The sequence below is a fragment of the Hesperophylax consimilis genome, chromosome 20, assembly GCF_061612785.1.
Source record: "Hesperophylax consimilis isolate HC1 chromosome 20, BYU_Hcon_1.0, whole genome shotgun sequence".
NCBI classification, from domain to species: Eukaryota; Metazoa; Arthropoda; class Insecta; order Trichoptera; family Limnephilidae; genus Hesperophylax; species Hesperophylax consimilis.
Window position 1 is genome coordinate 14659536 of NC_142855.1, and position 13456 is coordinate 14672991.

At 35.1% G+C, this 13456-nt stretch overlaps 1 protein-coding gene across 2 annotated transcripts in view; it reads right to left on the bottom strand.

The window, feature by feature from the left end:
• Positions 1-287: 287 nt before the first annotated feature.
• The window catches only part of LOC149414151 (uncharacterized), a 33764-nt gene continuing 20595 nt past the window's right edge, over positions 288-13456 (bottom strand). The window contains exons 1-3 of one of the 2 annotated variants that reach the window (XM_089644051.1): positions 7813-7943; positions 3087-3161; positions 288-576 (exon numbers count right to left, since the gene is read on the bottom strand). In XM_089644051.1, the coding sequence (XP_089500177.1) occupies positions 431-576; positions 3087-3153 (213 nt within the window). In that variant the 5' untranslated portion in view covers positions 3154-3161; positions 7813-7943 and the 3' untranslated portion in view covers positions 288-430. Of the gene's footprint in view, positions 577-3086; positions 3162-7812; positions 7944-13456 lie in introns of those variants that run through there. The other variant, XM_089644050.1, reaches the window with a different exon arrangement.

Sequence of the window (13456 nt, forward strand, 5' to 3'; positions counted from 1 at the left end):
TTGATTGCTGCTGTGTTGAAATTTTACAATACATTATGTTTTGAATGTTAGCTGGTTATTAGTATATCAGTCAACTTTGAATTTTTGAAATTATTAGTTATTAGTATATCAGTTAACTTTAAATTTTTATTTATTTGTGTTCTTACATCTTCTATTATTTTTATTTTTATTTATTGTTTACAATTTTGTATTTTTTGTAAATTTCTCAGGCCACGGGTACGGAACCCTTAGTTTTTTAAAATATTTTTTATCATTATTATAATTTTAAGTGAAAATCTGTTGTTGGATTTTATCTTTATTATTTAGTTTTTTCTTATGTATGTAAATAATCTGTTGATTTTCCCAAATAAATAAAATAAAATAAAAAATAATTTCTCTGTACTGCAAATGTAGCCAGCAAATGTATATGGGGTTAAAATGATCGGTGAAATTATGAGGCTGCTGGAGTTGCGGCGGGCGCCGGTGCGGGGGGAGCAGCAGCCATGGGATTAATAAGGGCGCCTTGAGACATGCCGAAGATATGCTCAGACATCCGGGCCATTGGCTTGAAGAACAAAGATGACATCATACTTTCATCTGCAAATCATCAAATTTAAAACAAAATGAAAAGGAAATACAGTCATTGAAGAAGAAGTTAAAACATGAAATAAAACAAGACACATAAAAAATATAACGTTCACAACTAGGAACGAACCCAGGATCTCTTGTCCCGGAAAGACAAGGAATTTTGTCAATATCAAGTGTGGCCGATTGTGGTGAAGTTTTGTACTTATGCATGTAGATGAGATATTTTTATATGAAACGACCAAAATAAGGCGACATTAAGGTAAATAATAAAAACATTTGTATAAATAAACGTATTTTCAGTAATTTTAATTACAAAAAACGTGAAGTGAACCATCATAATTTTTTTTTAATGTTTGAATTAAAAAATTTCACAACAAATTATTTTAAGGTGATGCACTACGTAGTAATGCAAAAAAACATGTTTTTGGTTAGAAAATTTGGTCGCCTAGAAATGTTTTAGATGCTTTAATTAAATACTGCGAGTAGAATACATCTTGACCTTTGAAATAATCGAGTATTTTTTAGATAAGTCTTTTTATGAGCCCAGAAAAAAATAATATATAAGGTCCATGAAAACTGTTTAAAGTTCAAAATCTCCTACTTACGAACCCATTTTCGGTTATGGTTTTATTGAATAATGTGGCAAATTAATTAATTTATAAAATGATAGAAAAAATTTAGTAAATATTGCCTGAACATCTACAAAATAAAATAAAAGGCACTTTTTGCCATGTTTTTTTCTTGCATAAATCAAAAAAGTTGGATGATGTTAAGCGGGAATTTAAGCCTTATCGCCATCTACATAAGGTGTTATTGATGGCGGCTCAATTCAAAATATTACACGAGGTAGTGCATCGCCTTAAGCATTAATTACTCGCCTGAAATATCCATACAAATTGAAAATATCTTCCGAATAAAAATAAATGCCGCTTACGGGAATTGAACCCGCTCCTTCTGATGTCTGGTCAGACACTCTGAACCACTGGCTTATATTATATTTGTACGGATATTTCAGGCTAGTAATTAATGATTATAATAATTTGCCATTCTTTGTGCTATGCATAAAAACCTTGTGTAGCGCGCGGTATTTCGTCCGATGCACGGATCCGAATACTTTCTCCCTCACACCATTTGACGGCCGGCATAGTTCAGTGGTAACGCTTTGGACTGCCATTCCGAAGGTCGCGGGTTCGAACCCGGCGTGCGCAAATAAATTTTATTTGATTAATTTGTGTTATTTCACAATTAATTAATTAAAATAATATATACAGTGGTGCCTCACACAACGAACGCCTCGCACAGCGAATGCTGCACACAACGAACTTCCTTTTCGTTCATTTCACGATTCATACAACGAACTTCGCTTCACACAACGAACTTCGCTTCACACAACGAAGTCGCCCGATCTTCTACGATCACTGCCGATTAATTGCATCCTCCCGCGCAGGCAGTCGTTAGACTCGTTAGTCACTGCGTAGTACGCTTAACTTACGCACGTATCGCAGCAATCGTTCTTCATTACGAATTAAATCGCACACGTATCACGGCAGTCATCCTTTTAAGATAAACTCAACATTTTTTTTATATGATGGGTTCTAAAAAAGCAGGAAGGTGATTTCTCTTGAAATGAAACAGGAAATAATTAGAAGGAGTGAATGTGGGGTAAAACAGTGTGACCTCGTCAAAGAGTTTGGCCTCAACAAGACCATCATTTTCACCATTTTGACAAACAAGGATGCAATAAAATCAGCCGGAAAATGGATGAAGATGTGCAAGATTCGATTATTTCTTAAAATTAAAAAATGTGTGTTTTTTTCATTATGTTTTTAGATGTATCTAAATAAAAATAATAACAAAAAAATTATCTTTTTTTTATGTCATCTTACCATATTTTATGCTACAGAACGAATTATTTTTTTTAACATATATTGTTCTGGGAAAACGCGTTTCACATAACGAACTTTTCGCATAACGAACTTGCTCCTGGAACGAATTAAGTTCATTGTGTGAGGCACCACTGTAGTATATTTGCGGCACGTTCCAGAGTGGAAGATACTACCAGTATCGCCCTGGTGTAAGACCACCATTCAGAATTGAAACGTTGCTCCAAATGGCTTTAGCCGTGTTTAGTGACTAGATCTGAATAGCCAGGTACTTCCCCACCTTCCTCTTTCCCTTCCCCACTTACCTTCAGCCTCACAACATCCCCCAATTGGGGATGCCATAGTCTCACTGGCTCCAGACGGGAGCAGTTGGGACTCTTGTGAGGTATTCACTATAAAAAAAAAATAAAAAAAATAGCGCCGTCTCGCTCGGCAACTTTCACACCCCATTGGACGAGCTACCCCCATTAAAACACCATTATGATCATAATTTTGACCATGATAGTAAGGGAGATTCAACGATTTCCATGAGACCATATGAGCTGTCCAAAAAAGCAAATAGACTTTACTGGTACTAGCTGTTGGTTAAACCGAAAAATTACCTTGAAGGTTAAAAAAAGGTCACAAAATACGAACCGATTGGTAACTGTGGTGCAGCGGCAACCAAACCAATAATCAGGAATAACACGAATATTGGTTTCATGTTGAAAACTGGAAAAAAAATTACAGGTTAATTTTTGTGATATGCACCCTTATCATTCGTCCAGACGGTGCGAGGCAGGTAAATACAATATTAAATACGTATGGCTAATCAAATCTGGCCACCTAACAAGCCTTGGTATGGCTAATCAAATCTGACCACCTAACAAGCCTTGGTATGGCTAATCAAATCTGGGCACTAAACAAGGCTTGGTCTGGCTAATCAAATCTGGGCACTTAACAATGCTTGGCCTGGCTAATCAAATCAGTAAACTAAACGTGGCTTGGTTTGGCTAATCAAATCTGGGCACTAAACAAGGCTTGGTCTGGCTAATCAACTCTGGGCACTTAACAAGGCTTGGCTTGGCTAATCAAATCTGGGCACCTAATAAGCCTTGGTATGGCTAATCAAATCTGGGGACTAAACAAGACCTGGCCTGGATAATCAAATCTGGGCACTTAACAAGGCTTGGCCTGGCTAATCAAATCTGTAAACTAAACGTAGCTTGGTCTGGCTAATCAAATCTGTAAACTAAACAAGGCTTGGTCTGTCTAATCAAATCTGTAAACTAAACGTAGCTTGGTCTGGCTAATCAAATCTGTAAACTAAACAAGGCTTGGTCTGGCTAATCAAATCTGTAAACTAAACGTAGCTTGGTCTGGCTAATCAAATCTGGGGACTAAACAAGACCTGGCCTGGATAATCAAATCTGGGCACCTAATAAGCCTTGGTATGGCTAATCAAATCTGGGGACTAAATAAGACCTGGCCTGGATAATCAAATCTGGGCACTTAACAAGGCTTGGCCTGGCTAATCAAATCTGTAAACTAAACAAGGCCTGGCTAATCAATTCTGGGCACTAAACAAGGCTTGGTGTGGCTAATCAAATCTGGACTTTTTGTTCTTTGAAATTGCCTACTAGCCGCCACAAGAGTTTTTCCTTTTTTTAAACAGAGGGTGATCGATTTGTTTCAAATTTGACCGAAACATTCCAATTATTGGACTCGATTTACTCAAAAACTAAAACTCAAAAAAAACAATTATTAAAAAAAATTATCACAAACATGTAATGTTGATTTCCAAGATTTATGCCACTACTTTCCGGACACCGTGCGTATGTAGGGGAGACCTAGGAGAGTTGTGACAGAGGAGAGTTGTGACAATGACGATTTCTCCCCACCTATAATAGTTAGCGAGATGGCAACAACGCTCGTTTGTCGCTCTAGAGAAGCGCTACTTCACTGAGTACACGCCGGTGGCGCACGAGAAGCGGTCGCGTAGTTACGACGTCTGCGTGTAAAAAAAAGCGAAAAGTAAGTTTTTATTCAAAATTTTGATTGTATTTATAGCATGTCTTATTACATATGCGTTGTTGTGTTATCTTTTCTTAAGTTGTATGGTTATTTAAGTCTCAAAGCGTTACATTGATATTTTGTGTTTGCATCGTGTTTAGAAAATATGAATCATTATTCGGACCAAGTCGGAATTTTGAGCACCTAGGAGGGTTGTGACAGCATGTCACAACTCTCCTATTTGACTTAATTTTTCTGCTGGGTTATTTCGACACTTTTTAATTAATTTGCGATGTCTGTATATGTGTTTGTGCATTAGTGTATTAAGGTCAAATCTTGCAAGTACAGTCCGCAATAAAATCATGTCTCTAAAAATTCATTTTCGATAAAAAAATATTTCGTCTTGTGGTGTGATATTGCATGCTAAATGACTACTTTTTTGTTACAGAATGCCTAATAACTACACACGAAAGACTGATAAAGGCACTGCTAGTGTCGAAATATACGAACTTGCCTTTGAAGAGGTTACGTTAAGAGGTAAAAGTCTAAGAGATGCCGCGTCCTCTTACAATCTGAACTACATGTCTTTATCAAGATATATTAAGAAGAAAGTTGATTATCAAGCAAACCCAGTAGGCGAGGCTCCATCTATGGGTTATACCAGTCCGACGATATTTACACAAGAGGAGGAGAATATATTAAGCAACTATTTGCTAACATGTGCAGCAGCTAATTATGGACTGACAACTAAAGAAACTAGAGTCATTGCATATAAGTTAGCCAAAAAATATAATAAAAAATTCCAAAGTCATGGGAGGAATATAAAAAGGCAGGAGAAGTGTGGCTTAAGCTATTTATGCAACGACACCCCAATTTATCTTTAAGATTGCCTCAATCTACTAGCATAGCTCGCGCTACCAGCTTCAATAAAACAAATGTGGCCACTTTTTTTGACAACTACACAGGGGTCTTAAGCAGATATAAACTTGATGCCAAAGATATTTGGAATTTCGATGAGACTGGAATAACTACCATCCAAAAGCCTGATAGGATAATTGCGCGACGCGGAGAAAAACAAGTCAGTGCCATGACATCGGCAGAAAGAGGGACCTTGGTCACACTGGCTTTAGCTGGAAATGCAATAGGTAATTACATACCACCTATGTTTATATTTCCTCGTAAACGATTCCAAGAGCATTTCATTCGGGACGGCCCAATTGGTTCAGTCGGAACAGCTAACGGATCAGGCTGGATGCAAGAGGATGATTTTCAAGTTTTCCTTGAGCATTTTAAAAATCATGTTAGACCATCAAAAGAGCAAAGAGCTCTGTTGCTCCTAGATAATCATGCCTCGCATACAGCTCTAAAAAACATTGAATTCTGCAGAGAAAATGGCATAATTTTGCTCACATTTCCCCCACACTGTACGCACAAGCTACAGCCACTGGATCGTGCCATTTTTGGACCCCTTAAAAAAGCAATTAATACAGCTTCTGACAATTGGATGCGAAGCAATGCCGGGAAAGTCATGACAATTTATGACATCCCATCTATAAAAAAGTCTGCATTTGATGTAGCAATCACTGCAAGGAATATCAGTGCTGGTTTTGCTGCAACTGGAACATGGCCGGTTAACACAAACATATTTGGAGAAGCCGATTTCCTGCCAAGTCAAGTCACTGATCGTCCCAACCCAGAACTAGAGCAATCCATTTCAGAAATTTTGGACAATCCAGCAGAAAAAACCATAACTCCAAATCTCAACACCGGCACAGTTGATAACGTTGAAGCAAGATCCATTAATACAGGTGCATCTATAGATCAGACCATGCCATCTAGCAATTCATCAGTTGTTAACAATAATGCCAATGAACCTGTTGCCTCCACGTCTACAGCCCATACTCCAGTTCTGAATAATAATGCCATTGAACCTATTACATCCACGTCTACAGCCTATAGCACAATTGTGAAGAATAATGCTCATGAATCTGTTGCCTCCACTTCTTCAGCACATAGCCCAGTCCTGAACAATGATGCTAATGAACCTGTTGCCTCCGCGTTTACAGTCCATAGTCCTCTTGCCACTGTTTCTAATGTGTTCTCGCCAGAATTAGTTAGGCCGTTGCCAAAAGCTCCGCCACGAAAAAACTGCCAACCAAACAGACGCAAAGTCAAATCTGCTGTGCTTACTGACACACCTAATAAGGATGAAATAGCTGCTATAGAAGCCAAAAGGAAGTCGAAGAATGTGAAAAAGCGTGTCTTAAGCGACGATAAGGAGAATCCTAAAAAAGCCATGAAGACTAATAAGAAGAAGAGAACAGGTGATGACGAAAGAAATGCCGAAGAAAATAATTGTGTTTGCTTGGTTTGCCTTGAAGCCTATGCAAACAGCAGATCGAATGAGGAGTGGGTGCAATGCCTAGAATGCAAAGGCTGGTCACACGTAGATTGTACTGGAGGTGAGCTGCAATACATTTGCCATAATTGCCTATCAGTTTAAATTAAGATTTTTGACTGTTTATAATATGATTGATCTCAAAGCCATGCCATAATTACTTATAAGATATAATTACTTGTTATGGTAATGCCATGTGTTGTTTTTGTTGGTACTGAATGTACTAAAATATGATTACATTACTTTTTGTAAAAAAAAAACATTTTTTATTTATTTATAATATGTGTAATGGTATTTTTTAATAACTTAAATAGTCTAAATACAAAGCTGTCACAACTTACCTCGGTACCTGTCACAACTTACCTCGGTGATAGGGGAGTTGTGACAGAGGGAGTAGTTTTTCTTTTTGTTGATTTTCTCGGAAACTGTAATACTTTTATTAATTTTGATAATTGTTTTGAAAAGGGAAGGAATGGTGCTACATTAATTCACAAAGGTCATAACTGTGAAACGTTTATTGAGCGAGATATATCCCTTAAATTGAAAATTGTCACAACTCTCCTAGGTCTCCCCTATAATATTTGCAGTACGCTCCAGCCCTGGTGAAAGAACACCTTTCAAAATCAAACCTTTGCTTGAAATGTCTATAGTTATATTTGGTGACCATATTTGAATAGCCAGGTCCTTTTCAACTTGCATTGTGCGCCTCTCCTACACAGAGAAAAATGATATTGCTAATTTATTAAAATCCTGTTAAAAACGTGACGGTCGCTTCTTGATAAAAATATGATGATTTTATGAACAACTGTTCAATAATACAATAATACTTTATAATAATTCATTCTTTTAGGGCCTGCAGCACGTTTTTAACAGGATTGCGTTAAGAGATATTTAATAAATTATGAATAAGTATTTAATATTTAGGTATTCAAAATTCACACGAAATAAAACATGTTTTTTTAACAAACTTACCGGAGAGAAGTGACTTCTGTATGCGATAGATTGGTCGACTGAGAACAACTCCGCAAATAACAATTGTTCTAAGAACTCTATACCAGATTATGAATGCTTTTAAAAGTTAATGGTCCTTGAAATTGAAAAAAATACCATTAAATTTCTTCACAATAAAAATTATTGTTTTAAAATTGAATTTTAAATTAACTTTGTTTTTTTTTAATTTGGGTTTGTGCTTAGAGAGTTCAAGTGATTTAGAATTTTTCTGAACAGATAAGCGGTGAGCGCAGACCGGATTCGGCAGTTTTAGTTAGAGCGTTGGTAGAGTTGGAGGTCACTTTGATGTGAAAAAGCTGAATTTATTTTTTCGCTTCACGTCTCATTTAAATATAATACAACAATGTGGCACTTCGGCATTCCCATTTATTTCATAAATGCCACCGACGGGAATTGAATCCGCACCTTCTGATGTCCGTTCAGGTGCTCTGTAGCACTGAGCCACTTCGGCTTATTTCTAACCCGCTAAATAATTCAATATGTACAAGTACTTCAATCTACAATTACTGCTTATTATATTTTTATTTTAAGGCGATGCACTACGTAGTAATGCAAAATCATTTGTTTTTAGTTTGAAAATTTGGTCGCCTAGAAATTTATCAGATGCCTTAATTAAATACTGCGAGTAGAATACATCTTGACCTTTGAAATAATCGAGTATTTTTTAGATAAGTCTTTTTATAAGCCCAGAAAAAAATAATGTATAAGGCCTATGAAAACTGATTTGAAGTTCAAAATCTCCTACTTACGAACCCATTTTCGGTTATGATTTTACTGTATAATGTGGAAAATTAAGTTATTTATAAAATGATTGGATAAAAAATAAATATTTATGCCTGAACATCGACAAAATAAAATGAAAGGCACTTTTTGGCCATGTTTTTTTATTGCATAAATCAAATCAGGCGGATGGTGTTAAGCGGGAATTTAAACCTTATCGCCATCTAAGTAAGGGTTGTTATTGATAACGTCTCGATTTAAAATATTACACGACGTAGTGCATCGCCTTAATAAAATTTACTAGCGTTATTATAATAATACTCTAATATACTTTTAATGTATTTTTAAATAAATATTTTATTTTGAATTAGAACTGATTTTCTGGAATTGGATTTCAATTTGCCGACATTGAAAGGAATGTCAAAGTCAAATTGCTACATCAGCTCCCTCTAGCGGCTAGAGTTGTTGATATTGCCACTATCTCACTGGAGTTGGACGTATTATTTGACCAAATTTCTAAGTTAATTTCAATTTTGGCCAAACTGTTATATACTTTTTATGTTTTTTTTTTAAATATATCTTAGTTTGAATTATATAACTAAGTTTCTATATTTGCTTTTTTTTACTCGCACACAATCTGTAAAAAAAAAACATAATGTATGTACGTGCATATGCGTAAAATTAAACATAAATATCATCAATTATACAGGGTGTCCGGGGGAAAAGTTCACAAACTTCGGGAAGTGATTATTTATTAACTTGTTTGTTTATTTATTTCAGAGGTTCCCAAACTTTTTTGCCCCGTAGACCACTTGACAATTTTTTTTCCGTAGACCCCCTGCCTGCCGAATATTGAATTTTCCTTAAACTATTAACGTCCCATGTGATAATCATTTATTTTTTTAGTAAAGAGATTCCCTTCCCTTGCCTGTCCAACAACCGGGTGGCGGTATAGTTCCTCTGTCTTTACATTGTGCAGACAGGGGCGCTCTTGTGAGGTATTACACCAAATGAAAATGAAGCAGGATAAGCAACGGGAATTTCTTTCTGTAGCTGGCCCTACAGAACTGCCCCTTAAGTTCTTTGTCAGTGCTTATTCCGGTCAGTTATTCTTGTCACATGATATCCGATTCTTCAACGTGCAATTTCCATAGTCAAAATGTCGACAAACTAAGTTTTGAAGTCTATGTGAAGTGCATTTAAATGTTGAACGTCATTATTACCCTGGACGTTTTTTCAAAAACAAGTTGGGGAACTAGGAAAATTCGCGGCTTTCAATGTGCAATGTTTTGCTTGAATATATTAATTCTGACGAGAAAAGGAACGTAGACTCTATTTATATACCTCAATAAACAACTTTACGATTTATAAAAATACAAATGTCAAATAAGTCATTCCTCAGTCTATTATATTTGTGTTAGTTCTATTGTGTCATTTACGGAACTCCTAAATGTTGACTTGAGGTAAATGGGGGTCCGCTCGTATGTACCCCCATTTGAAACTCGTGTGGACCCCCAAATTTTTTTCTCGCTGACATAGAACCCCAGCAAGCCGATATCGACACTTTGGGAACCTCTGATTTATTTGATAGAAGAAAAAATAAATGTTTTCGAATACAATAATGAAGAATATTAAGTTTTCCATACAAACAATTTACCTTTTTTTCTGTAAACTACCTTAAAACGTCAGAATTGCTATAAAAGTTTTTTTTTACTTGTACTATCATGTAGAATAACTTCTTGTAGTTTACTTTACCCTCGGACACTCTGTGTAATATGACACATAACTCAAATTAAATATTTGAAACGTTAATTATATGAAATTCCCTCGATAAAAAAAAATCGCAAAGTAAGCTCCGAAAATAGTGGTTATAAACAAAGTGATTGTTATATTTTCATCAATACGTCAAACCGCATAGTTACTGCTAAATACCAAAATATAAAAATATTAAAAATTATAATACTATTATCTGAATGATTTATATAGCGCCGTTTTTGTGCAAAATCACCTCAAGGGCTAAAAAAACACGTATTCATAAAGATCAACAAACGCTGATTTTAATACATAAGTATTATTATGTAAAATAACACGTAGAATTAATAAAGCATTATTTAAAAACGATCAAAACAGCGAGGCACTCAAACGCCCTGTGATTGGTCAGCGAGTTCTGACAGCTCACAGGTATTCGTGCCAAGTTTTCGCCACGTATACTCGCACACGGGTCATTACTGCGGTTTACAAATTATTTTGAAAGAATTCCTTTTTTCAGGAAATCTTGCTAAATATTTAAATTCCGACCCGAGTGGATTGACCTTACTGTTAACCGAGGTACATGTGACGTCACGCGTACCCCAGATTCAGATCCAGATCAGATCAGATTTAGATCGTTTTGAAGGGTTTTGAAAAATTCAAACTTTATAAATTATTTTAACCATGAAATAGACATTTGTAAAATATTTAAAAAAAATATAGATATATAAATTAGAAGATGTGAAGAAAAAAGATTTATATTTGATCAACTGAACTGAAAAAATTACCTAAGTACTTACCTGATGAATTTAGTTTGTTTACGTACCTATTATAGATATAGCGCGCTCCTTCTAACATTCGCATTTCTCGTTCGTATCTCGTATCTCCCTGATTCCTGATAAACTTTTAGTAGGTACATTTCGAATATACTATTACATGAAACACGGTATGAAAACTTTCACCCTCCTTTTTTTGGCTGCACTTAACGGAACTAATTTTCCATTAGCCTAATGGCTTCTTTTCAATACGAATCATTTACTGATTTATGTATTTTGAATTTATTTCAGAGTTCCGGAAATGATAATGTTTGGGATAATTATAACTTAGTGTTTACTTTACTTAATGGTTTATAAGCGATTGTACACAAGTAGTTCTGTGAACGGTATATCTCGTGAAAAAAACGATTTTTTCTCTTATTTAACCAACCGAAAACATTTTCATGTAAAAATATATTATTTCATGTAAACGGCCGGCCTAGTCTGCCTATTTGACGGTCGGCATAGTCCAGTGGCCATTCTGAAGGTCGCGGGTTCGAACCCGGCGTGAGCAAATAAATTTTATTTGATTAATTTGTGTTATTTCACAATTAATTAATTAAAATAATATATAGTATATTTGTGGCACGTTCCAGAGTGGAAGATACTACCAGTATCGCCCTGGTGTAAGACCACCATTCAGAATTGAAACGTTGCTCCAAATGGCTTTAGCCGTGTTTAGTGACTAGATCTGAATAGCCAGGTACTTCCCCACCTTCCTCTTCCCTTCCCCACTTACCTTCAGCCTCACAACATCCCCCAGTTGGGGATGCCATAGTCTCACTGGCTCCAGACGGGAGCAGTTGGGACTCTTGTGAGGTATTCACTATAAAAAATAAAAAAATAAAAAAAACATATTTAATTCATGTAAAAATATATTATTTCATTAAAAAATATGTTATTTCATGTAAAAATATTTAATTCATGTAAAAATATATTATTTCATTAAAAAATATATTATTTCATGTAAAAATATATTGTTTAATGTAAAAAATATATTATTTCATGTAAAAATATATTATTTTATTTCAAGTTTAAAATATATTATTTAATGTAAAAATATATTATTTCATTTAAAAATATATTCATCTAAAAATTTAAAATTTCAAATAAGGAATTACTTATACAAATTGTCGAAGAGAAACGTTACTATCTCAATAACAACATTTCTTTTACCACAATATTTAAAAGGTCAATAAGACTTGTTTGAGTAATAAATTTGAAATCAGAAACGGAACTTCCAGACAAATTTACATTCAGATGAAATGCCAAACGGTCGAGTTTAAAGATGATAATAGAAACAATGGAATATATGGCGTGGAAGCGTGCCGATGAAATGAATAGATTTTATCTTAAAAAATATATATTTATATATAGGTATGTTTTGGAAGTTAAAAACTTAAAGAATTAACGAGAAACTTGTTATAAATCGGTAGAAATTGGGTATGCAGGGTTTTAAAGGGGGAGAAAAGGGAATTCTTCTTCTTCTAATATGAAATATCGTATGGCGGGAACTTCTAGGACAGCGATCCAGTCTAGAGCCACAGGCGTCGCCCTGTGGACTTCATCGATCCCGCCAGGGAATGAATTCAGCGGGCATTCTTTTACCACATGTCCGGTGGTCTACACCGTAACGCATTCACACATCGCCGACTATTTAAGCCCCCGCATCCCGAATTTTTACCGATTTCTAACATAACACTTCAATATTTTAAGATCCTTGTAAAATATATGTTATTTTTTAAGATAATACATTTGTAAAACCGAAACACTATTTATATGAAATTCCTCAGTAGAAAAAAAAATCGCAAAGTAATCTTCGAATATTATTAAATAAACGTTTTTTCTGTTGTTTTATGTGTTACAGATTTAAATCGCTGTGTATCTTTAAATGCAACAAAAGCATTTTTTACTCTATTCGAAACGAGTCGTGATTTATTAATCTTAAGGGGCCTTAAGGTTCCATCTGTGCTTCATGTGGCAGTTACCAAAATCATTTTAAAGCAAATTATATACAACAAAGGCATTCACAGACACACACAGGCTGCCAAAAAAGGACAAAGCCAATACATAAAATTGTTTACTGTAAAAAGAAATACAGTATTATAATTCGCTGCTAGAAACCATAAAGTCTGCACCGATTGATGGATTGAAGCTACAATCAAAAGAAGATGCAATAAATAATACAAAATCTAAAACTAACTGACCGATTTCGTCAAAATTTCTAAATTTGTTCTTATTAGTGCTAGGGTTGCTTAGCGAGTAGTTTGAATTGTAGAAAAAGTCAGAGATCCCCGAGGAATACATGACATGATGAAGTA